General features: G+C 39.6%; 1 protein-coding gene across 1 annotated transcript; it reads left to right on the plus strand.

Moving 5' to 3' along the window:
- The first annotated feature begins 455 nt into the window (after positions 1–455).
- Positions 456–25,265, plus strand: ZC3H15 (zinc finger CCCH-type containing 15). The gene is made up of 10 exons (XM_004576991.4): positions 456–740; positions 10,017–10,118; positions 15,731–15,842; positions 16,870–17,022; positions 17,378–17,469; positions 19,228–19,410; positions 20,742–20,888; positions 21,019–21,120; positions 21,615–21,738; positions 24,451–25,265. Exons 1-10 carry the CDS (start codon positions 666–668, stop codon positions 24,639–24,641), a joined length of 1,281 nt encoding a protein of 426 aa, XP_004577048.1. The 5' UTR covers positions 456–665; the 3' UTR covers positions 24,642–25,265.
- Positions 25,266–25,578: the final 313 nt, after the last annotated feature.

Consider the following 25,578-nt stretch of genomic DNA (forward strand, 5'->3'; position numbering starts at 1 on the left):
AAACTCAGCTCAGCCCTCATCAAGCTGGACACTTTTCACATCGGTGATTTTCAGCAAACCACCTAAGCACACTTCAAGGTTGAAAATAATAAACAAGGCACTTCAGGGGAGATCCAGCGCTCGACGCCGTCCCTCGCGCGCTTTAAAGTCGACTTCTTTCACTTCTTCACAATGTTTGGCAGGAAACCTGCAGCAGGCTGCACTCGCCGGCAGCTCGGTACTGTCCCTCAGCTCGGTACTGTCCCGGCAGGGAAAAAGATGGGACGCCACCGGAGACCATTCATCCCCCAGGGCCGCCACCCACGCGGGGCTGCAGCCCTGTCGCCCGGGTTCCTCCCCAGCCTGCCGGCAACCTAGCAACGAGCCGGAGGGCCCACATAGCCTTCCTATTTTCCCACGTCCCGTCCCTGCCACCTCCCAGCCGTCGCGGCGGCAGGAGCGCATGCGCAGCTCCGCTTCCGGGCGCCGCGCCTCGCTTCCCACAAGGCTGCGCGCCGCCGACCTGTCGCAAAGGCCGCGTTGGGGCGGCGAATGAGCGAGGCACTTTCCGTGTGGTCCGGCGGCGGCGGCGGCCGGCTCTTCCTCCTGCTCCCGCCGCGGGGTGCGATCCCCCGCCGGTCTCCAGCCTCGTCCCAGCCTGGCCGGTGCTCCCTGCCTCCTCCGCCATGCCCCCCAAGAAACAGGCTCAGGCCGGGGGCAGCAAGAAGGCGGAGCAGAAGAAGAAGGAGAAGATCATCGAGGTGAGGAGCCGCCCCCTCCCCCACTCGCGTGCCCGCCCCCCGCGGGACTCGGGGCTGCGGCGGGCCCTGGCCACGTGTGCGTGTCCCTCCACGGCGGTGTCCAGCGCCCGGAGCCGCTGGCCGGCCTCTCATCGCTATGGTGACGCGCCGGCCCCGCCGCCCACGCGCCGCCCCGGCTCGGGGTTGGAGCCTTGGGTGCAACTTGGCGAGAACCGGCAGAGGGTTCTCGGGGGCTGTGCGCAGGACACCTGCCCGCGGGCTCGGGTCGGGCTTTCTGGAAGGCTGACTCATGATGGGTTTCTGTGAGCCCATCGCAGGTTTGCTGCTGATTTTCTGGAGCCGGCCGATTGTTGGTCGGCTGTTTGGAACCACCTCTCAAGTGTTCAGGGCCTAGAAGGAACGGAGGTTTCTTTCGGCTTGCACACACTGCTTGATAACGCACATTCTGAGTCAGATGAAATAAAATAAAAGGGATTCGGCGTGTAGTATCATTAGCCGTGTTAAATGCCGCATCCTGTGTGTTTTTTGTATGTTCGTCCTGTAACTCCATGATAGCCTAACCTTCTTTAGGTTCTTGGGTGTTCCACCGTTTTCAAATAGCTGTTAGTTCTCCAAGGAGCGTGAACCCCATTTGACGTTTCATAGAGAACCACCAATAATAAGATTATCACTTCCCTCCATTTCTGTTAATCCTTCTCATAATTAAGATGTATAGTGTCTTATGTACTTTTCAGTATCATTTGAAAGACATGCATGATGGTATCTGAGTGATGGACAGCCTTTTAACTAAAACGCTTAAGAAGGAGGAGTTTACCTTGGCCAAGTTTCAACTCTGAAGTAGAGCCTGTATTCTTGGCTAATTTGTGCTGTGTAAAACTGTCATGAAGTGCCATAGGCAGTAACCAGCTGTTTAAAAGCAAAATGATTGTTGCCTCTGCACCTCTGTTCACCATTGCTGTTTATGTTATTTGAGAGGCAGAGTGTGAATGGGAATCTATTGGTTCACATCCCAAATCACCAGGACTGGGCCAGAGCCAAGTATAGACTCCTGGAACCGGGAGAATGTTAGCAACTCCGTTCGTTATTCTAACCATCTCTGTTGCCTGCCAGAGTTTGCATTAGCAAGTCAGGAACCAAATCCAGGCATTGTCCCGTAGGAGGTATCTATGGACCACTAGGCCAGGCTCCCACCTCTGTTAATCACCTGGGATGATTGTTCTGGAGACATCTGGTGCAGGGTAAACCAAGGGCAGTTTAGGGATTTCATTTTAAGTTTTCTTTACTAAGAGTAACTTGATAGACTGCGATACAAAGTAACATCCTAAAGAGCAAGTGTCAGAGTGCCTGGGTTGGAGACAGGGCTGCCCTCCCCCAGTTCCAGTCCTGCTGTGTACACCTTGGGAGACGGCAGTTACCATCTCAGGTCATTGGGTCCTTGCCTCCAGGGCCAAGACCTGGGATGCATTCCCCTCTCCTCTCCCACCTGGCCACTGGGGAGAGGGGTCCCATTTGAAGTGTGAACCAGTCAGTGAATCTTTGTGTCATTCGTTTTTTGTTTTTCTTTACCTTCCAAATAACTGAAATAATGGAAATTTAGGTAGAATTTCAGGGTCACATGTCAATTTGAAGTCCGTCTTAGGCATAAATGTAATTTTTTTGTTTATTCGAGAAGCAGATGGATCACCCATCTGGCTGATTCACTCCTCAGATACCTCTGATGTCCAGCACTGGCTGTGCTGAAGCTGGGAGCCAGGAACTCTCCAGGTCTCCTTGCTGCCAGGGCCTGCACGGAGGGAAGGCTGGCATTAGGAACAGAACCCAGGCGTCCACTCAGGCACTCTGCTGCTGGCTTCTTAGCCACTATAGTAGTGCATATCCCCGTTTGGTTTTTAATTGATAGGGCTGAGTTATTTTTTGTTTGTTTGTTTTTTAAGAAAATTGTTTATAGTTATTCATGGTATCCCATCAACTTTCAAACGGTAATAATTTGTAAGATTATTAAGATAAAAAGCAACTTTAGCTAACATTAACGAAGATACTACCAAAGAAAAATATAAATACTGCATTCTTTAACTGACCAAAGAAAGTGAAATTAAGCATGTTTTCTTTGTTTGCATTTAATGCATATGATGGACTTTTTTTTTCTTTAACTGTGCTAAAGTTTTTGCAAACTCAAATATGCTTTATGTTTGCTGCACTGAATGGAGTACATGAATACTGTAAATCATTGAATTCACTCTGGTTAGGAAACAGAATATTTTACCTTATGCAAATGTGTAGACAACTTTGTCTTCCCTGAAGGCCCAGCCTGTTTGTAGAACCAAGTTTAACTTCCTGCTCCCTTATTCAACTTTTATTCAAAATAGTACTTTATTTATATTTACTTTTAAAATTAAGATTATTTTTATTTGAAAAACTGAGTTGTGTGGGGGGGGCGATTTTCCATATATGAACTCATTCCCCAAATGGCCGCAAAGGCCAGATCTGAGTTATTTGGAGCCAGGAGCCAGGAGCCTCTTCTGGGTTTCCTACATAGGGGGACCCAAGAACTTGAGCCATCTTCTGCCGCTTTCCCAGGCCATCAGCAGGGAGCTGGATCAGAAGTGGAGCAGCCGAGATACACATTGGGGCCTCTGGGGTGCCAACACTGCAGACATAGGCTTAGCCTACTACACTATAGTGATCATCCCTCAGAATAGCACTTTATCTATATTTTATATACATTTATAAAGCTTCAGATAGAATAATTGTTATTACCATAACAAAAAATTAAAGGGAAATATATTTTCTGACAAACTCTTAATGAGCATAATTGAAACTGCTTCAAACTAGTTACTGATCTCTTGATAATCAAATATTGATACCAAACACTTTTTTACTTTGTTGATTGTCTGTTTTGATGTGTAAAAACTAGCACATCAGAGTCTGGTTTATTTGGGCAGGTTTTTTTTTTTTAAGATTTATTTATTTTTTATTACAAAGTCAGATATACAGAGAGGAGGAGAGACAAGAGGGGAAGATCTTCCATCCGATGATTCACTCCCCAAGTGAGCCGCAAAGACCGGTGCTGCGCCGATCCAAAGCCGGGAACCAGGAACCTCTTCCAGGTCTCCCACGTGGGTGCAGGGTCCCAAAGCTTTGGGCCATCCTCGACTGCTTTCCCAGACAACAAGCAGGGAGCTGGATGGGAAGTGGAGCTGCGGGGATTAGAACCAGCATATTTCTAGATCTTTTATATATATATATTTATATATATAAATATATAAATGTTTTTTTGAAGTTGTGATTTTTTTATTTATTATTTTTAATTCATGAATTACATTGTATAATGTGACACAGTTTCATAGGTACTTGGATTCTCCCCACCTATATATATGTTTTTTATTGGTTACTTTGCATTATGTGACACTCCTCCCCAAAACCCCCAACAGCCCCCCCCATGGTGGATTCCTCCGCGCTGTTGTATTACCACAATTCAAAATCAGTTGAGGTTCTTTTATTGGAAGCATCTACCAGGCATAAAGTCCAGCATCTTATTGTCAAGATAAGTTTATCAGTTCCTTGGGGAGACCATCTCTGGTCTGAAGGTAGAGCTGGTAGAGTGGTTTTGATATTTCAACAGATATGAATTGCTGCCACTCTCACAATGCGGTCAGTGAGGAATCCACTGATTGACATAGTCCATCATAGAGTCTCCGTTTGCCCAGCACTTTCATTGCCAACACATAGCTGAGGTGGTTGATTGACCTGCTCTGTCTTCCGTCATCTGATGGTTAGCGTTCTGAATCCGAAAGCTCAACTGGGGGGATCCTTATAGAAACTTTCTCCGAGGTGTTCCCATACCAGATTCTTGTATGTACTGGCAAGAACCGGGCACGGCACAGTCCATCGAATTTGGACAGATCTTATATATATATACATATGTATAGTTAGAAACTCTAAATGTAGAATGGCTAGCACTTACAGCATTTGCATTCTATATGGGTGCAGGTTCAGGTCCTGGCTATTCACTTCTGCTCCAGCTTCCTGGCCTAGGAAAGCAACAGCAGATGGTCCCTGTCCTTGGGCTTCTGCATCCATGTTGGAGACCCAGAAGAAGCTCCTGATCTGACCACAGCTGCAGCCAATTGGGGCATGAACCAACACATGGAAGATATTTCCCTGTGTCTCTGCCTTTCAAATACAGCCATGCATAAGTTTAGTCAAAATGAACAGCGTCATCATATACTTTTACGCAGCTGTTTGAGTAGGCTTCACAACAAATGTTGCGGACCGGCACTATAGCCTAGTGGCTAAGGTTCTTGCCTCACATGCACTGGGATCCCATATGGGCACTGGTTCGTATCCTGGCTGCTCCACTTCCCAACCAATTCCCTGCTTGTGGCCTAGGAAAGCATTAGAGGATGGCCCAAGGGATCCCTGCACCTGCATGGGAGACCTGGAAGAAGCTCCTGGCCTCAGATGGTCTCAGCTCAAACCATTGCAGCGACTTGGGGAGTGAACCAGCAAATGGAAGATCTGTCTGTCTCTCCTCTCTGTAAATCTGCCGTTCCAATAAAAATAAATACTTCTTTTAAAAAAATTGTTAGCCTGCCACCACTTGGATCTCAGTGTATGGAGGCTCTTGGAGCCTCAGGGAGGCATGCTTTTCTCAGCTGTCTGCTTTCTAAACTCTGTTCAAATCCAAGTTGTCTCTTGAAGTACATACACACTGTTCCTTCCCCTTAACTGAAATTTTGGTACCCTGTTAATCCAGTGAAGAGCAGGATCTGGATTTCACTACAACTTTTCTTATTTCCTACTTTGCACTGCCCCACTCTCCAATTCAGGTTAATTTTTAGTTAAGAGTCTGTTCTAAATTCCAAGAAAAGAAAGCCTTTTTGAAGCATTCTAAACCTGCTGTTTCAAGAGATACTGCGCAATCCCAGAGCCACAGTGTTGATGGCTGGAAATTTTTTACGTACTAATCAGCACAGTAGCTTAACCAGTTTTCTGGGGGAAATCATCTTCCATGATAGACAAAACAAAAGAGCCAAACATACCTTGATTTAAAAACAATCTTTCATTTAATAGCCGACACTGGGCTAGACACAGTGCTTAGTGTTTTGAGGAAAGGAGAGGCGAGAGTACCTCGCTCCTTTAACTCTGTCGCTGAGTTAAATGATTATTACCCTTTTTAAAGTTGAAGAAATGGGAACAGGGGTTAAATAACTTGTCCCCAAGGTTACTAAACTAGCAGGTGGCAGAGCCAGGATTGAATCTAGGAAATCTGGCTTTTGGTTCTTGCTGTAAACCACTACTTTACATTCCTCTCTACACTAAATCTTATAATTTTTCCAGCAACCCTAAAGATTTAGAGTTACATTCACCTCCCAGTTTAAAACAGTAGCCAACTAAAACACAAAAACAGTGGCCAAGGTTTTCCCAAGTACAAGGTTTTCCCAGTAGAACTTGGGCAGTCCAGCTACAAAACTTAGACTCTATACCAAACTGCCCGTGTCTTGTTAGTATTATAACTTCAAGGAGCTGTTTCCCACTTCTCAGTTTCTGTGTTCAGATTTACCGAATTAGATAATACTGTATCACAGAATTTTTGTTAAGTAAGTATTGAGAAGTCTGTTTAATAAGTGTTAGATAAATGTATCTGCTTTCTCTAAAAAATAATCTCTGAACTGTAACCTAATTAGAGACTTCCAGAACAACTCATTCATTATCTCTTCAGCCTGGTTAATTATGTATTAAAGCACTGTAATTAAAGCTGAGAACTTTTTTCTTCTGAATCTGAAGTCTATATACCCAACTATAAATTCTCCTATGAGTATTTTTTCCTAAGCTGAGTGTGTCCTGTTAGGGGACTTTTTCCTTTCCTGAAATTTTAGGTATTTATGTTTACCTTGCTTGGCCTTGTTCACTCAGTTTACATCTCTGTAATTCCATATAGAGCATAGATGGACTCCTGGTCAGACTGCTCTCTGGCAGAACATTTGTATATGCAGTTACACTTTGGTCCTGATTGGATGGTTATAGATTTTCATCTCCCCAGTAGGATTTTTTTTTTTTGTACGAGAAAGCTGGTATTTCAGACTTGCTAGCTGCACTAAGATCATCTTTAAATCCAGTTTTATTTCACTTTTTCTAGAAAAATAAGGGAAAAACATCCATCAAAAGCTTAATGAGGAGATATCTCAGTCGTATACTTTGTTGTATCAGCAGTAGTTGTTATAGATTGTTAACAAATTCTGTAATGTGTTTCAAACTATTTTTTTCATATACATTAGGCATGGCATTAGAAAATTCTTTTAATTTTTTTATGGTATCATTTTGGAATAGTAAAACATGAGTCAGGAGCTTGCATTAAACACAGCAGTTAAGATACCACTCGAGATACTGCCATTCCGCATCCAATTGCCTAGAATCAAGTTCTGACAGTAGAACAGAGCAGTCAGGAAGGACTGAGTGCTCCCCTAAAAGTGCGTTGAGGTTCAAGTGAATTTGCTTGGGAGGCACTGGTAGTACAGATGGCCAGAGACTGAAAACTGGGCATTAAACATAGAGTTCTTACCTATTACAACTTGCTGAGATTACAAGCACTCAGTGAGTTGATTACTTTCCAAGAAACCAGAGGTCTGTTGTTTGCAGTAAGGTGGGAACAAGAGGCCTCTCTGTTTTTTTAACACTAGGCACTGAAGAAATATTTCATTTTAGCAATTGGTAAAAATTTATGCATTTTAGTATTTTATTTCTTTATCAAATTTTGGTGTTGTTTTAGCTCCCTGCTTAAAGGCCTTGGAAAAGTAAAGGGAGATGACCCAAGAGTTTGGACCCCTGGTACCTGTTTGAGAGACCTAGATGAAACTGTTAGCTGCTGGCTTCAGCCTGGCTCAACCTTGACTGTTGTGGCTATCTGGTGGGAGTGCACTACTCTATTGAAGCTTCTTTTGCTTGGTTGATTGTTTTTGTTTTGTTTTGTTTTCTTAAGGTATTTTTTTATTGGAAAGACAAATTTACAGAGAGAAGGAACAAAGATCTTCCATCTGTTGGTTCACTCCCCAAATAGCCACAATGGCCAGAGCTAAGTGATCCAAAGATCAGGATCTTCCCTCCAGTCTCCCACAAGTCTGCAGGGCCCCAAGGCCATTTTCCACTGATTTCCCAGGCACAAGCACAGAGCTGGATGGGAAGTAGAGCAGCTGGGACACAAACCAGTGTCCTTAGCCAATTGAACCATCACACTGGGTCCTTTATCTCTCTTTCTGTAACTCTACCTCTCAAATAAATTCTTTTAAGTATATAAATAAATAAATTCAGTTGGTGTTTTGCGATTTCTACCCCAAAAACTTACCTAGGCTTATTGCGTTCCTAGCTGGTGGATCTTTCCATACAAACTGAAAATACACAGAGGAATAAAAAGACCTGGTATTTGGTTTCTCATTAGGTGCCACTCTTTTGCATTATGGTAAAGCCAATTATTCACGCCCACTATATTAGCTATATGAAGTTAAACACACTAAATGGCTTTTGAAGGTATTGGTATGAAATCAGCTGACATCAGAGCCATACCCTCTGAAGGCCACGGACATTTTTTTCGTTTTTGCTGGCATCTTGCAGTTTTTTATTTCCTTGGCTATGTCGTTCTAATGTCTGTCTTCACATTGTCTCCTCTCTGTGTCTGTGCTTTCATCTGTAGAGGCACTGGTCATTGCACTTTGAGCAACCATAATCTAGCGTGGCCTCAGCTTGCCTGCATAGTTACTTCCAAATAGTCACATGAATGTATTCTGAAACTGTGATTAATGTTACAAATTGAATTTTTTTTAAAGACTTACTTTATTTTTGTTTGAAAGACAGTCACACAGGGAAAAAGGAGAGACACAGAGGTCCTTATCCGCTGGTTCACTCCCCAAATGGCTGCAACAGCTGAAGCTTCTTCCCAGTCTCCCACATGGATGTTGGGGCCCAAGGACTTGGATCATTCTCCACTGCTTTCCCAGGCTACAAGTAGCAGGATGAAAAGTGAAGCAGCCAGGACTCAGTTATCAATGTTGGTACCACAAGTGGAGAGTTCACTTGCTATACCACCTCCTACAAATTGAAATTTTTTTTTTTTTAGTATTGCCTAGGGTCCAGCATTGTGGCATAGTGTCACAGCATCCCATATGGATGCTGGTTCAAATCCTTGCTGCCCTGCTCTATACAGCTCCCTGCTAATGGCCTGGGAAAAGCAAACAAAATGGCTCAAGTGTTTGGGTCCCAGTTACCCACTTGAGAGAGTTACATGAAACTTCTGCCCCCAGCTTTGGCCCAGGCCAACCCTTAGCCACATGGGGAATGAACCAACAGATGGAAAGTTTCTCTCTGTATATAAAACTTTCAAATAAATGTTTTTTAAAAACTATGTTGCTTATTTGGTATAGCTCAATTTTTAACATTTCTGCTTTAGAACTATGAAGAATGTACTTCCCATTATTAATTTTTGAAAGGATATTTATTACTGTGAAAATTAATCTGGAATTTAACTTATCTTTGGCTTGTGTAGTATTTCCCAAAATATTTTCAGCAATACATAATCCTTCTGAAAAGTCCTGGGGGGGAAATGCATAGATAAAATAAGACTCGGAAGTATAAGATTTATGCCGTATCTGCCCTGGATAAAGCTCTAAGAAATATTGTGGTTAAAGATTTATTTTTTAATCAGTTTGAAAGGCAGAGTTACAGAAAGCAAGAGAAGAAACAAAAATTTTGCATCCACTGTTTCATACCCCAAATGGCTACATCTATTGGGACTGTGCCAAACCAAAGCCTAAAGGAGCCCAGAGTCCTTCCAGGTCTCCCCCATGCATGTAGGAGCCCAGACACCTAGGCCATCCGCTGCTGCTTTTGCAGGTGCTTTAGCTGGGAGCTGAATCAGGGATGGGCTAAGTTTCAAACCAGCATGTGGTAGTCTGGTGGCAGCCTACAACACTGGCCTCCCAAAGGTTTTCTTAAACTGGATTGTGAGACTTACCCCAGTGTAACAGCTGTCTATCATATAGAACTGGAAAATTACACTTTAGGAAATGGATCACAGAGTAAAAAGTTTAATGATAGTTACAAGTATGTGCTGAATAATAAAGAATCCTAGCTAATATTTTCACTGTCATGTATTGCTTTGACTAAATGTTACACAAACAAGTGTAAAGACAAGCATTAGGAAGAATGTTTTTCAAGTAAATAAGTTAAAGAATGAAAAATATATATATATAAATTGTTGAGGTATTTCCATGTTCTCTCTTTTAGGACAAAACTTTTGGTCTAAAGAATAAGAAAGGAGCAAAGCAACAAAAGTTTATCAAAGCTGTGACTCATCAGGTTAAATTTGGTCAACAAAATCCACGACAGGTAAATAATTTAATTTTTATGAGTGTGAGATTACACAGCATCTGCTACAGATAAAAAGCATTTGCTATTGTATTTTTAAAGTTTTAATATCTTTTTTTACACATGTACATGTCACATTTTCCTGTAAGCCATTTCGATAATTATTTTTGTATAACATTGGCTGCATGCTAGTCTGTAGTAGGCTTATTCATCTGTTTCATTACTTCTAAGTAATCACTTTGCAGCTTTCTGACACTAGGAACTTTTCTGTAAGAACTATCTGCATCTGTTGTTGAACATGTATGTAGTATCTCTGGCAGAAGTTTTCTGGTGACTTGCTACTTCAAGGGAAATGAATTTATAATTTTGACAAGTTAGCCCAATTACTTTGTGTATATGTTTTCATTTACAACAGATACTAAGTTCTTGTTAGTGTAATCCAATCTGAGCGGTGTAAATTGATGCCTCTTGTGTCCCTCACTATTGGATAGTTTCTTTTTCATATGCTCTTGGCCATTTGAATTGTACTTCTGTGACCACTTTAGTGCAATACTCTTTTTATGTCTTCTTGTCACTTCATGAAAAATGCCATTCGTATACATTGCAGAAAATTTGTGGTGGCTTACTTATATTTTGCCATGCCACACTTTTTAGTTTTGTCACATAAGTGTAGTTTGTAACAAATACAGTTAAATGGTGTCCCCTGCCACTAGATAGTGCATGCTTTTCCTAGATTTATTTTTTTTATTTTCAGTTTACAGTTTCTCATAAATTTATTTTATATGTCCTTAAGTTTGCTTTCTTTTAAATGAATAACCTCTTGTCCCAAGACCATTTATCTTACTGAAGTTTTAAATATATTAGGCTTTATTTCTGGGTTCTTATTTCTGTTCTACCTAATATATATCACTGAGTACTACATTAGTTTTTATTATAGTAGCTAGTAATGTGCTATTAGCTATTAAGGCAAGACTTCTCCCAAGAACATTCTTTTCTATTTTTGTCAGTTTTTTTAGGCATTTAATCCGCATGTGAATTTGGGATTTATTCATTGGAAATTCATGCAAAACTATTTAGGTCTTTTACTGCTTTTAAAGCTCTTTCATGTGTTAAAATTTTGTAGACATGCCTTTTTCTTTTCACCATTCTTAGCTTTTTTTTTTTAACTTACAGAAACACTTTTTTTCTTTTTTAATTATTTGAGAGGTTTCAGTGGGCAAAAGGGTAAGAAAGATCTTCGGATTTGCTCCCCAACTGCCAGACTAATGCCAGAAATCTCAAACATGATTTGAGTCTCCAACAACAAGGATGTCAGAGACCCAAGGACTTAACTCCTTTTTAATGTGAGGGAGAAGAAAATCACTGTTTTTTATTTTAAGATTGATTTGTTTTTGTTGAAAAGTCATATTTATGGAGAAAAGGAAGACAGAAGAGATTTTCCATCTGCTGGATTTACACCTGAGTGGCTGCAGTGGCTGGAGCTGAGCTGATCCAAAGCAAGGAGGTTCATGTAGGTCTCCCACATGGGTGCAGGCTCCCAAGGCACTGGACCATCCTCGACTGCTTTCCCAGGCCACAAGCAGGGAGCTGGATGGGAAGTGGAACAGCTGGGACATGAACCAGCGCCCATATGGGATCCAGGCACATACAAGCAGATGAGAACTTGAGCCACTAAGCTAACATGCTCTGCCTGAAAATATCCTAACTATTATTTTTTTTTTACTTCCAACTATCAGAATATGTATTTATGAGATAATTAATCTGCATCTGAAATAACTTTCTATTATTTTGATTACAAATCAGTTCCCAGCCTTGTTTTTTGAACCTCCAACCTGGTTCTTGAAGCAACAGCTGTTCTTCCAAGCCGCAAATTGTAGTAGCCTGGCTTAATAAAAATGTGCTTTTGATTTCTAGTATTTGCAACTTCTACATCTGTAGAATCAAACAACTAGGGATCAAAACATTTTTAAATGTTGTTACTGCCATGTAGTATGTTTTATTTATTTATCTTTTGAAGATTTATTTATTTTTATTGGAAAGACAGGTATACAGAGAGAGGGAGAGACAAATATCTTCTGTCCACTGATTTACACCCTAAGCGTCTGCAACGGCCAGAGCTGAGCCAACCAGGAACCAGAAGCTTCTTGTAGGTTTCCCAAGCAGGTGCAGGCTCCCAAGGCTTTGGGCCATCTTATACTGCTTTTCTGGGCCACTGAATGGGATGTGGAGCAGCTGGAACACAAACTGGCACCCATATGGGATCCCAGTGCATGCAAGGTGAAGATTTAGTCACTAGGGTATTGCGTCAGGCCCGCCGTATGGTGTGAAGTAAGGCCTACGATGAGTATGTTTGTCTCTTCACTGTACATATATAGATTTTTCTTGTCAATAATTCCTAAAAAACATAGCAGAGCACTTGTGTTGTGATTAGTTACTATAAGTAGTTTACAAATAAAATAAATGGGGCCCGGTGGCGTGGCCTAGCGGCTAAAGTCCTTGCCTTGAAAGCCCCGGGATCCCATATGGGCACCGGTTCTAATCCCGGCAGCTCCACTTCCCATCCAGCTCCCTGCTTGTGGCCTGGGAAAGCAGTCGAGGACGGCCCAAAGCTTTGGGACCCTGCACCCGCGTGGGAGACCTGGAAGAGGTTCGTGGTCCCGGCATCGGTTTGGCGCGTACTGGCCCGTTGCGGCTCACTTGGGGAGTGAAACATCGGATGGTAGATCTTCCTCTCTGTTTCTCCTCCTCTCTGTATATCCGGCTTTCCAATAATAATAAAATCTTAAAAAAAAAAACATACATGGAAAATGGAATAAAAAGATGAGTTTGTTTTAAAAAAAAAAAACAAATAAAATAAATGGTAGGATGTGAGTAGGTTATGTACAGATAGTATGCCATTTTATAGTGGGCTTGAGCTTCCATGACTTGGTGTCCTCGGGGGTCTCACATAAGGACATCCAGGGACAGCAATATGGTTTGACCTTAGAGTCGAGCAGACCTAGGTGTCAGGTGTGCAGTGGAAGGACAGTTAGCCCTGGTAGGGTTCTTCTGCTGGTAAATGGGAAGAAAATATAAATCTCTGGCAAACTTATGAATTAAGAACACTTCTCTTTCTTCCCATAATTTCATTTTCAATCTTCTCTCGGGCAACTTCCTTTTTCTTCAGGGGAGAAGTATTTCGAATGATTTCAGATTTCATGGATCTGGAAACGTAAAGCTTGGAGCTGGCAGTTAAATTTTAGAGTACGTTAAACATTATGGGTGTAATATTTTCTTGCACTTGGGCTTTGATGTGTGACCCTGGAGTGCTTTCAACCCTCCATGTCGTCAGTAGTTGTGCTGTTAGAGCTGAGCCTGAAGTACGCCTGTGCACAGTGCTACAGGGGACAGCAGTACTCTCAGGTCTCCTCAGTCGGTGTCTCTTCCTCAAATACAGAGTGAGGCTAAAAGGATGTGGCCACCCAGATTTTTTTACACTGCTCCCTCCAACAGCTCGAGCTCACCTGCAGATCCTGAAAAGGCCTGTTCCTCCAGGGTTTACTGTGTTGTTCCCAGTATGCCTGAAGTAGCCCAAGGAAGAATGTGTACAAGGGGTATGGGCAGAGTCTGGCTTCATACCGTTTTTCCCCCATACCTCTTACTTCGCGCTATATACACAAGGTAGAGAATGAAACTGGGGGTAGGAGAAGAGAAAGAGGAATCTGGGATCTAGTCCGTTACTACCTTGCTTTAGTACGAAACTCCATGGAGCCTAGTGTTTTCAGTTTGAACTACTCCTTCAAGTCATAAGGCCATACACACTTGTCAACCAATAGTATAAATTATATTTTCTTGATTTTTAACTTTTATATACTTAGATAGTTTGTGAGCCGCAGTTATACCTTTGCTCTTGTCCTGTATATTTGAGGTAGGACTTACAAGCACAGAAAACTTAGTAAACATGTATATGTGTTTTGTATATACACATATATATATATATGTATAAAGTGACTTAACTTTTAATATTTCTGTTTAAAAATATTCACTATATGATTTGAGTCAGCATGGGGGACTTTATTACATCATTTGGCCATTCCTAAAATTTGGTCCTTCAACTTTTTGTTTGTTTGTTTGGGTCCTAATTTCTACTTCTTTTGATATTTTTTAGTCTTCATGATGGACAGTTTGTACAGTTTGTATTCCCTTAACCTATGTAGTGTTGGCATTCAAGAAAGTATCCATTGTTCTTCATACTTCTTTATACTACCTTTGAATAATTTCCTAACACCCGAAATTTTACCAGTTCCTATCTAAGCTGTTACTTCTGAAATTGTTATCTTGGTCCAGAGTTTCGGGCTTCGTGCAGTCTGTATCTGTATGCAGCTGCCTTCTGCATTGCTCCACCTAGACGCTTTGTAAGCATCTCATACTCAGTATGTCCTAAACTGAAATCATCTCCACCTGCTCCCCTGAAACCTGTTCCTCCTGTATTCCCTGTCTTGTTTAACAACACTAGACATGGCATGTGATAATCCTAGACTCCTCCTCCTCATTTCCCTGGTTCAGCAATTCATTTACTGAGTTCTGCTTCCTAAAGAATGCTAGCTGTCTTGTGTCTATATCTTAACTGCTAATACTCATAAGCTGCCCTAGTGTTTTCTTTCCTAAAACAATTGCAATGGCTTCTTTGCCTTCATTCTTGGATTCTTATTCTATGCTCCACAAAGCTAGCATCATGATCCGTAGGAAATACAACCTGATCTCATCACTGACTGACTTTAAACCCTTTAGTCCTGTTTATCACTACGTGAACAGTCCAGATTCCTCATGGAGAGTTCTGATACCTTGTTCATCTGATACTGGTGTCTGCACGATCCCTTTCTGCAGTTCTTTTCTTGCCCACCAGGAGAACACATCCATACAGTTTTAGCTGAATCTGAGTTTCTTAGGCATATAGTCATTCTCTATTCCCAGAGTCCCATGTGTTAATACACACAGATGTTGACATGTCTGTCTTCCCACTAGGTTCTGAGCTTTAAATAAGATCTTTGTCTTTTCACCTTTGTATTCCCTGTCATCTAACATAGGACCTGACATATATGTGTTTGGATGACTCCTCTAATCCTAGTAGGTATGTAAATTGTGTGCCTGAAACTATGTTATGTGTTACATTTAGTCTCCTACGCTGACCTAGCCAAAAGGACACTATAGGTATTTGGGTGGTATATTCATTACTGTATGGGACCATACATATATTCAGAATGTTTACATCTTTCATCTTCAAAATGCAGCCATACATTACTGGGGAATGGATTGCTTTCATAGGGAGAATGACCTAGGTGAAAACCATTTACTAAACATGCTGGGCATGTGGTTAAGGCTTAATAAATGCTTGTTGCTATAAGCTTTTGAAAATACTTTTAACTAGGCATGGTACCATTTGTAGAACAAGAAGAATCATTTATAAGTTTAGCAGTTTTAATAGTTTAACCTCAGCATTTACTAAAAATAAGGCTATTTTAACACTGAGAAGGTAAAGAACATACATCTATATCAAAATGTGGATGTCCTTGTTATACTAGTGGTAACTACCATATAGTTAAAACAACTTTGTAAACTGTCAAATTTGCATTTTAAAACTGGAAATGTTATAGGTAGCACAAAGTGAAGCTGAGAAGAAATTGAAGAAAGATGACAAGAAGAAAGAATTGCAGGAATTAAATGAGCTCTTCAAGCCTGTAGTTGCTGCTCAAAAAATTAGTAAAGGTAAACTTTAATTTTCAGAGCTGTTAAGAACTATTGATTTCTTTATTTTTATCTTTAGCTATTAAGGCAGTTGTGTCTGCCACAAATTTATCAAAATTAATAGGTATCAGTGGCGTTTCTGAGGTTTCTCTATACAAGGGTACTTTAGAAAGTTTGTGGAAAAAAATGGAAATGACTGATAAGATTTAAGATGATTGGTTAGCCTCACTCTGGCACCTGGCTCCAGCTTCCTGCTAGTACAGTCCTTGGATGCAAACTGTGAGAGCTCAAATAATTGGGTTCCTGCCTACCATGTTGCAGACCTGGGTTGAGCAGGCCAAGTTTTGGCTGTTTTAGCCGTTTGGGGAGTAACCCAGCAGGTGAGAACACTTGCTCTTTTTCTCCCTATGATCTTTCTCTACCCACTGATGATAAATCTGTTTTGACATAGAAAAATTGGAATGCATGCTTAGTTTTTCCATCATATTCACCATTCATAAACTTTTTAAAACTTGTCATAGGCATGGATTCTGTACAGCAATAGACTAGTCTTTTCATTTCCATTTTCCATGAAATTTTTGAAGTTCCTTCATGCGCAGGGCTATGCCTTTGTATAAGTAACTATAATTTTAAGCCATTAGCCTTTTTTTAATGCAAATTTAAGAATTTAGAGTCTTTCAATTGATTTATAATATCCAGTCTTTGACAGTAGTCAAGGCAAAGCCATGGTTGATTAAGTTGTAATTTACAAATTCTTTTGGCACTGCACCTTGATTTGTATGTTTCTCTTGCCTTCTGCTTCATTGATTCCAGTTAGACAAATGACTATGAAATAACCCATCTGTGTATTTAGTTTCCCACTACTTGCAACCTTTTAAAATGAGATTTAAAAATAGATTAGAAATACTGCTTTCAAAAAAAAGCATGCTAATTAGTTATAACGACAGTTTCCCCTAATATCAGTGAAGGAAAACTCATCATTTAGCCAAAAGCTAATATGTTACATTCAAACTATACTCTATGACCTGGCAAATGCTGTTTGACACAGGTGCGGATCCCAAGTCCGTGGTATGTGCATTCTTCAAGCAAGGACAGTGTACTAAAGGAGATAAGTGTAAGTTCTCTCATGACTTGACTCTGGAGAGAAAATGTGAAAAGCGAAGTGTTTACATTGATGCAAGAGATGAAGAACTTGAAAAAGGTATGTCTTTTAACATTCTCTTAAAATAACTAAGATACGTACTTTCAATTTAAGGATTATGTTTGTAGAAATAATTGGATTTGTTGGCTTTTCACAAAATCAACTTGCTGCATTATGCTCCGTTTTAAATAAGATCAGAAGTTTAGCAAACAGTGATTTATTTTGTATTTCAGTGTTGCCCTTTTTGTTTAATACAGCTTTGACTTTTGCCAAACCCAGTTAGGAAGCTTTGATGCATGATTTTGCACTTGTATTCCAACTCTGTTGTTTTAAAAGAAAATGTGTTAGTTTATGAATCTTGTGTTACAGAAGCATTAGGAAAAATGTGTTTAATCTTCATACTTTTTTTATTTAGATACTATGGACAATTGGGATGAGAAAAAACTGGAAGAAGTAGTGAACAAGAAGCACGGTGAGGCGGAAAAGAAAAAGCCAAAAACTCAAATAGTATGTCCTTTTCTTAAATTGAGTTGCTGTGGTATTTTCTCGTTAGGCAGAATTATGTGGCAAGGTATCTGCTGCTATTTTCTACTGAATTGTTCTGTAAGTTGTTAGGAAATTAAATTTTATCATGTGACGATGCCTGGAGTTTTTTTCAGGAGGGATTTGCAAGTTACATTTTATGAAATTCTTTTTCGGAAGAAAGCCTCTGAAAGCCCTGCTTTAAATGCCATGTTCTAAGGTGAATATGGATGAAATAAATGATACTCAGATAAGAGTTCTTTGCTTATATTTTGTATAATGAATGGAGACATGTTAAATTTGCACACTTAATTAAATAATTGTTTAATTAAACGATTTTAAATTTACAGAACTATGTACATGTACTATTTTAATATTTTATTTATTTATTTGAAATGTAGCTTCAGAGAGAGTGGTAAAAACAGAGATCTTCCACATACTGTTTCACTGCCAAATGATTGCAGTGGCTGAGGTGCCAGACCAGCACTCCATCTTGGTCTCTCGTGTGGGTACAGAGCCCAAGCACCTGGTCCATCTTTTATGCTTTTCTAGGCTCTTTGGCAGGGAGCTGGATTGTAAGCACCGAGCAACCATTGTATTATTCTACACAATTCCAAAAAAATAATTTTTGGTGGGTAGTAGTAGTTGTAGAGTTCTAGGACAGATTCCAAGAATTAGTAATTTCTCAGACTGTCTGTTCATGTTTACATGTTTATCTAAATCTAATTATTATAGAGAAAAATCTTAGTGTGTTAGAAAAATTCTAAATGTTATTTGTCCAGATAGCTAGTGGATTTTTCTTTTTTTCTTTTTTTTTTTTTTGAGGTGGAACAGGATTCATGTCAATTTTTCCTTATTGGTGAACCTTTTACAGGCACCTTCAGTACAGTTGTAATTTTCATCTCTTCATATAAATATAGATATAGATATATTTTTTTCTACACAGTCATTCACTGGTCTCCCAGCTCATTTTCTTTCTTTAAGATATTTATTTTATTTTTATTGGAAAGTCATTTACAGAGAGAAGGAGAGAAGACAGAAAGATCTTCCATCTGCTAGTTCACTGCGTAAGTGACCACAATGGCTAGAGCTGAGCGAGTCCGAAGCTAGGAGCCAGGAGCCTCCTCCACATTTCCCACATGGGTGCAGGGTCCTAGGCTTTGGGCCGTCCTCCACTGCCCTCTTAAGCCACAAGCAGGGAGCTAGAAGGGAGGTGGAGCAGGTGAGACACCAAATGGTGCCCATGTGGGATCCCTGTGGATGCAAGCAAGGACTTTAACCACTAGGCTACTGCGCTGGACTGCACCTCATATTTTGAAGGGTCACTTCACTTTACATTCCTTCTCTGCCATTATGATTCAGATGTAAGATTTCCTGAAATGTCAGATAATCCAGATAGTTTTAATGTAATTACTGTATGGAGTTAATTTTTTGAAAAGATAAAAACTTTTAGCCTAGTTAAATATTATTTTGAAAAATCAAGCTTTGGAGTTACATTAACAAAAATTCCTTCTTGTGCAATTCAAAATTTAAAACAGTTACAAAGACGGAAACATTGTATTGATCTTCTCTAAAGAAAGTTTGGTAAATTTTTATTTGCATTTCTGTACATGAGAGTGCTCTTGTACCTAACTAGATAGCCAGAGGGTAGTGAATACAATGTATTGATTCCATATATCTAACCAGTTAAGTTGGAAATAGATTACACTGAGCCGCGGCTTGTGAATAATGTTGTTTCTGTAGGTGTGCAAACATTTCCTTGAAGCCATTGAAAACAACAAGTATGGCTGGTTTTGGGTTTGCCCTGGAGGAGGTGATAATTGCATGTATCGGCATGCACTTCCTCCTGGATTTGTGTTGAAAAAAGACAAAAAGAAAGAAGAGAAAGAAGATGAAATTTCGTTAGAAGATCTAATTGAAAGAGAGGTAAATAATTTTCCTACCATTAAAAAAATGGCATAGTATTTATTGTGAAATTCTATTATTTGCCACTTGGCGGCAATAATGTGTTATTATGAAAGAGGAAATACTGTGACATTTTCCCTATGTTATTTCTTGTTTATCTGAATTGTAAACCTTGCCACAACATTAGCAAACCAGGACAGTAATTTTCAAATTTATAAAGCAGTTTTTTCTGACCAGTTTGTGGGTTGTTATATTGCCCATAAGACTTTTATTAGAAACACAGTCTTTTCTTAGCCCAAGCTTGTAGCATACATCTTTTCTCTGATGTCTTTTTCCCCCTGCTCTGCTAGTCATTAGCACATATATAGAATGAGATCCCTTCAGTTGTTCAGTTACGGTTATCTCTGGAGTTTATTCTCTGCTGACAAAGGAGAATGGATCTATGGGAAATTTCCTATAATCCACTGTTTATTTCTGTACATCCATATATTAGCAGAAATGTGTAAAGTATCTAACAGTAAATATTTAGCATGCTCAGTAAGTCTGAAGGGGTTCTTGAAAAGTTGCTCCAAGATCAACCTCGTTCCACTTTCTACACATTTTGGATCTCATGTGATTTATTGTTTTTTCTTTTTGGTATATATTTAATACCCAGTTATTGGCCCTAAGAAGCAGGTGATATTTTTTTCCTCTTAGTTTTATTCCTCTTATGAGAAACACAGAGGAAATTGGATATTTTTATAGTGCTTTTTATGTTTATTATTTTTAACAACTGGTGCATGTTAAAAGAATTTTTCATCATAAATGTTACAGCTAATACTTGGAAGATAGTGGAAAATAATGTTTTGTTTTAGGGATTTATTTATTTTCATTGGAAAGGCAATGATGAGAGAGATGGAGAGACACAGAGGTCTTCCATCTACTGGTTCACTCCCCAAATTGCCGAAATAGCCAGAGCTGAGCCTAACCAAAGCAAGGAGCCAGGAGCTCCTTGCACGTTTCCAACATGGGTGTGAAATCCCAAGTACTTGGGCCATCCTCCACTGCTTTCCCAAGCCATTAACAGGGAGCTGGATGGGAAATAGAGCAGCTGGGACATCAACCATTGCTCTCATGAGATGCAGCTGCTTGGAGACAGAGGATTACCTGGTTGAGCCATCACGTTTGCCCCCAGAATAATCTGTTCTGGACACGCATTTCACTGATTATCATGTAAAATAAAAATAGTTTATTTCAAGCTGGTTGTTCTTGGGATATTCATAGGCAAGATATTTATTGTATTAAGAAAAAGCTGCTATTAAACACTGTTATAGGTCTCTCTTAGGGCAAAAATTAACTGTTTATATTTGCAGCGTTCTGCCCTAGGCCCAAATGTTACCAAAATCACTCTAGAATCTTTTCTTGCATGGAAAAAAAGGAAAAGACAAGAAAAGATTGATAAACTCGAACAAGATATGGAAAGAAGAAAAGCAGATTTCAAAGCAGGCAAAGCACTAGTGGTATGTCTCGAATTAACTTACTTGATTTTATTATAATTTTTGTGTCATGTAAGATTTTGTGCTTATATAATCGCTAATATCGATGATTAGGAAATGTTTGAATTCTGAGTTTATAATAATTTCTCACTAGATCAGTGGTCGTGAGGTGTTTGAATTTCGTCCTGAGTTGGTCAATGATGATGATGAGGAAGCAGATGATACCCGTTACACCCAGGGAACAGGTGGAGATGAGGTAAGAAGAAAGTTTTCTCTTCATCTGCTTAGGTGTAGGAAAAACCATCAAGAGAATGGAGCAGCATGGTTAAAAGCACCAGTACTAAAGCCAGAGAGCTTCAATTCAAATCCTTAGGCTGTCAGTGGGAAAGTACTTGCTTTTGGGCTATGTTTAGCTGTAATAAGAACTTAATGATAATGCATCCAGCTCAGTGTGAGAATGAAATGAATTAATGAATTTATATTGCTGTATAATTATAGAACTTAGGATATTGTCTGATATATAATTGCTGTAATAACTGTAAAAGTGTTTTTGTCTTCCCTCAACCCCCCCCCCCCCCAAAAAAAAGGAAAAAACCTTTTTTTAAAGACTATGCTGAAAGAGCAATCTTGGAATGAGTTACTGATTTAAAAAGAGTAGGGAGAATGACTCATTGGTTGGGGGCAACTTGAGTATTAGATAATTTACTGTTGACTTTTTATTTGTAACAATTGTTTTTTGTTTTATTAAAGGTTGACGATTCAGTGAATGTAAATGACATAGATTTAAGTCTGTATGTCCCAAGAGATGTAGATGAGACAGGTATTACTGTAGCCAGTCTTGAAAGATTCAGCACATATGCTTTGGATAAAGATGGTAAGTATGCTGACTTTCACGTAATTCTCAAAACTAAGAAACTATCTTAAAGGGATTTCAACCATGCTTGGCAAATTTAGGTATTTTTTGGTAACTAGCTCATAAAGTGTGGTTTGGCCGTATATAGAAGTAGAAGTGAACAGCAGAGGCTGTAGAGGTGAATAGTCATGATGTGGAAGACGAAACTGGCATAGAACAAAAACAAGTCTGCAGGTGTAACTAATGAGTTCAGTTCAGGACCTCTTGAACTCAAGATTTGCTTTGGTTAATTGGAAGTGGCGTTGTCTAGGGTACTTCTTCATAGAAAATTTTAGAGCTCGCTGCAGAGCAGTTTCAGTTGCTGCCTATAATGCTGGCATCCCATAGAGTGCCAGTTCAAATCCTAGCTGCTCCACTTCTAATCCAGCTCCCTGTTAATGTGCCTGGAAAAGCAACAAAAGATGGCCCGAATCCTTGGACCCCTGCCACCCACATGGGAGACTGGATGGACTTTTCCCTTTAACCTAACCCATCTCGTCTACCCCTGGCCATTTCAGCCGTCTAGGTAGTGAACTAGCAGATGGAAGATCTCTGTATACCTCTGGCTTTCAAATAAATGAAATCTTTTTGCCTCCTCAACCTCTTCCCCCCGCCAAAAAAAAAAAAAAAAAAACGAGCAGAGGAAAGTTCTTAGTAAAAACCCTGGGAAAGTAAGAAACAACAAACAACAAATGAGTTGTCACATTAGGAATATAGTTATAGGAATAAGGTGACAGTTTTCATCAGGACTATATGACTTAAGGAATGAGAAAAATGAGGGCAAACCACTTTAGTGGTGATGGAACTGACATTTTAGGATACAGGAGACCTAGAAATATGTGTAGATCAGAGAAAAAGGATCTGGTACAGAAAGGTGTAAAGGAGCTCAGGGTGGGTATTTTGTGCAGCTGTTATTCTTGTTGCTGCTTGGCCCACCCACATCTCACATCAGAGTGTTTGATTTATCTGTTTCCAATCTTACTTCCTACTGATGTACACTCTGGAAGGCAGCAGTGGTGGGGTCCCTACCACCAACATGGAAGTTTGGGGCATTTGGGGAGTAGATCAGCAGATTGAGGGTATCTTTTTCCATCTGTCTACATGTCTCTGCTTTTCAAATAAAATGAAAATGAATTTAAATGTTTTGAAACAGGATTTGAAAGTGTAAATAATAATTAAGTGGAAGAATGTAGAGAACGCTGTCTAGGTGTATTTGGAGATGAAGATTGTTGATATAATTTACGTCTAAATGTACCATGAGTGAGGGGTTTGAAGAGAAGGTGAAAGTTTAGAATGTTTGATGTAGGATAAAAAGGTAGGAGTAGTGATTAAGAAAAAACCTGAAGGAGAAAAGGGTAAACTTTATTTTTACAATATTCAAAACACACAAGTAGTAACTTGAAATCTTACCTTTGCTCCCGAGATCTGAGAATGCGATCAGTACTGTTGTCTTACCAACATGCAGACTGACATGTGGGCTTTGGTAACATAGATACAGTGGAAAATATCTCAGAGGCTATGATCCATAAGACTTTGTTATCAGACATGCTTTAAATAGCTAAAATCTGAGGAGAAGTGTCGCTGTCCTGCAGCGATGGACTTGGTGCACGGAGCCGATAATAACACGCTTGGACTACTGACTGATGATCAATAGCCAAAATTTATTAGGGGCAACAGACTTTATATGCTGAGGGTCATACAGGATTAGGGTAGAGATACTTAGTTCATCAACAGAACCACCAACTGTTTCTATGCCTTAGTTTGGAAGTCCTTTTGCCTTGTATATCACTTCCCACTCAACTGTTCTTATACAAACGATATCTCATCAGGTATACAAAAGGTAGCCATATAGTTGTTCTCATGCAAAGGATATCCAATCAGTCACACACAAGACATCCATTCAGTTGTTTATCATACAAATATTGTCCCATCAACTGTAATCCTGTGCTACGGTAATCCTGTGCTATGGTAGCTATACAGTGCTGTTTTTTTTTTTTTAACAACTTGGTTTCATGCTAATTTTACTAGCTAGTATGACCCAACTATTGTTCACAAAATCGAAAGTCAACTAACTGCTAATATTATAAACATTTCTGGTTCTACAATGATTTAGTCAAATATTATGTGGATGGGGACTTTATAAACCTAATTGCTAGGTTAGGTAGAATATGCAATTGTACAAGATTTGTCTTAGTCTCAGATATATGAATTATTACCACACACATGTCTAGTTAAAAAACTTTCAGGGCCAGTGCCCTGGTGTGGCAACTTAAACCTCCACTTGTGATGCTAACATCCCACATGGCACTGGTTCAAGTCCCAGCTGCTCCACTTCCGGTCCAGCTCTTAGCTAACAACCTGGGAAATATAGACTGGGCTGACTCCGACTTTTGCATCTATTTATGGAGGAAAGCAAAGGGTAAAAGATCTAAACTTTTCTCTTCTCTGTAGTAACTCTGCCGTTCAAGTCTTTTATCTTTTTTTAAAAAAAAAGATAAAAGATTTAATAGCAGATATAATAACATATAAATAGCTCAGAAAAAAATTTTTGCTGGAGTAATCATGAGAGTTTCATAGAAAAGGAAAAAGGAGGAGTAATTACTAGTCTTTGCTGTCAGTTGTCAATGGTTTACTCAGTTGCCAGTAGTGTTTACACTTTCTAGGTCTTTTATTGATTTGTACTTTTATTTTTAGAAAACAAATTAAGCGAAGCTTCTGGAGGCAGGGCTGAAAATGGTGAAAGAAGTGATCTGGAAGAAGACAATGAAGGGGAAGCTCAGGAAAATGGAGCTATTGATGCCGTTCCTGTTGATGAAAATCTTTTTACTGGGGAAGATTTGGATGAACTAGAAGAAGAATTAAACACACTTGATTTAGAAGAATGACACCAAGCAAATCAATGAAAAAATTGAGTCAGCTCAGTGTGAGTTGAAATTGACTACATTAATTTTTTCCAGCTAGAATCAACAGGATGTTTGTTTCCCATGCTGATTCTGGAGGGTTAATTCTCCTCCAACAAAGGAATATTCTCCCTACGTCTTCTCTTCTGGCTTTGACTACGTCTCATAGTAAGTTCAGAATAGTTCATCATAAATTGAAAGTATAATGGTCATTGCAGAAAATGATTGATTGTTGTAACTGTCCACTCAAGTAGGAATTGTAACTGCTTTTTCAGCTTTTGGTTTTCATTGGGCATGTGTTATTACCAGGAACTACATAAATTTACATTTAAAATACCCCTCGTTTGATGCAGTTTTTAATGGGGGAGTTCATTTCCTTTGTATTTATGTTTAAAAGACTGCCTGAGATGACACTGAACATCATAGATGAAACTGCACATGCAGATTCAGTGCTGTATATCTTTGGACGAATAGAGTGAACATTTAAAATGGGATTTCTTCAATCTGACAGGATCAGCTATAATGCCCTCTGTTAAGCTGTGTAAAGTTTTCCCTCTTCTTTTTTGCCAATAAAGTTGTAAATAAAGACCGTCATACATTAAAATCTAATGTGGGTTTTTAATTTTTCTGTGAAAATTTTCTTAGTATTTCTAGCTTCAGAATTTTAAGTGTTATATGCTATCATATAAGGCTATAAACTTAATATTTACACAGGACCATGTAGTATGTTAACATGTTGTGAGTTTAATAACATTAATCCTTAGAGACTGGATTTCTTGAATTGATAGATCATCAACCTAATTAAAAGTCATTGATAAATTGAGCCAAGTAGAGTTTTAAAATTGTTTGTAAGATTGGGGCCAGCATGGTACATCACCCACCCTGTGGTGCTGGCATCTAATACGAGCTCTGGTTTGTGGCC

This window comes from Ochotona princeps, chromosome 5 (assembly GCF_030435755.1).
Source record: "Ochotona princeps isolate mOchPri1 chromosome 5, mOchPri1.hap1, whole genome shotgun sequence".
Taxonomy (NCBI): domain Eukaryota; kingdom Metazoa; phylum Chordata; class Mammalia; order Lagomorpha; family Ochotonidae; genus Ochotona; species Ochotona princeps.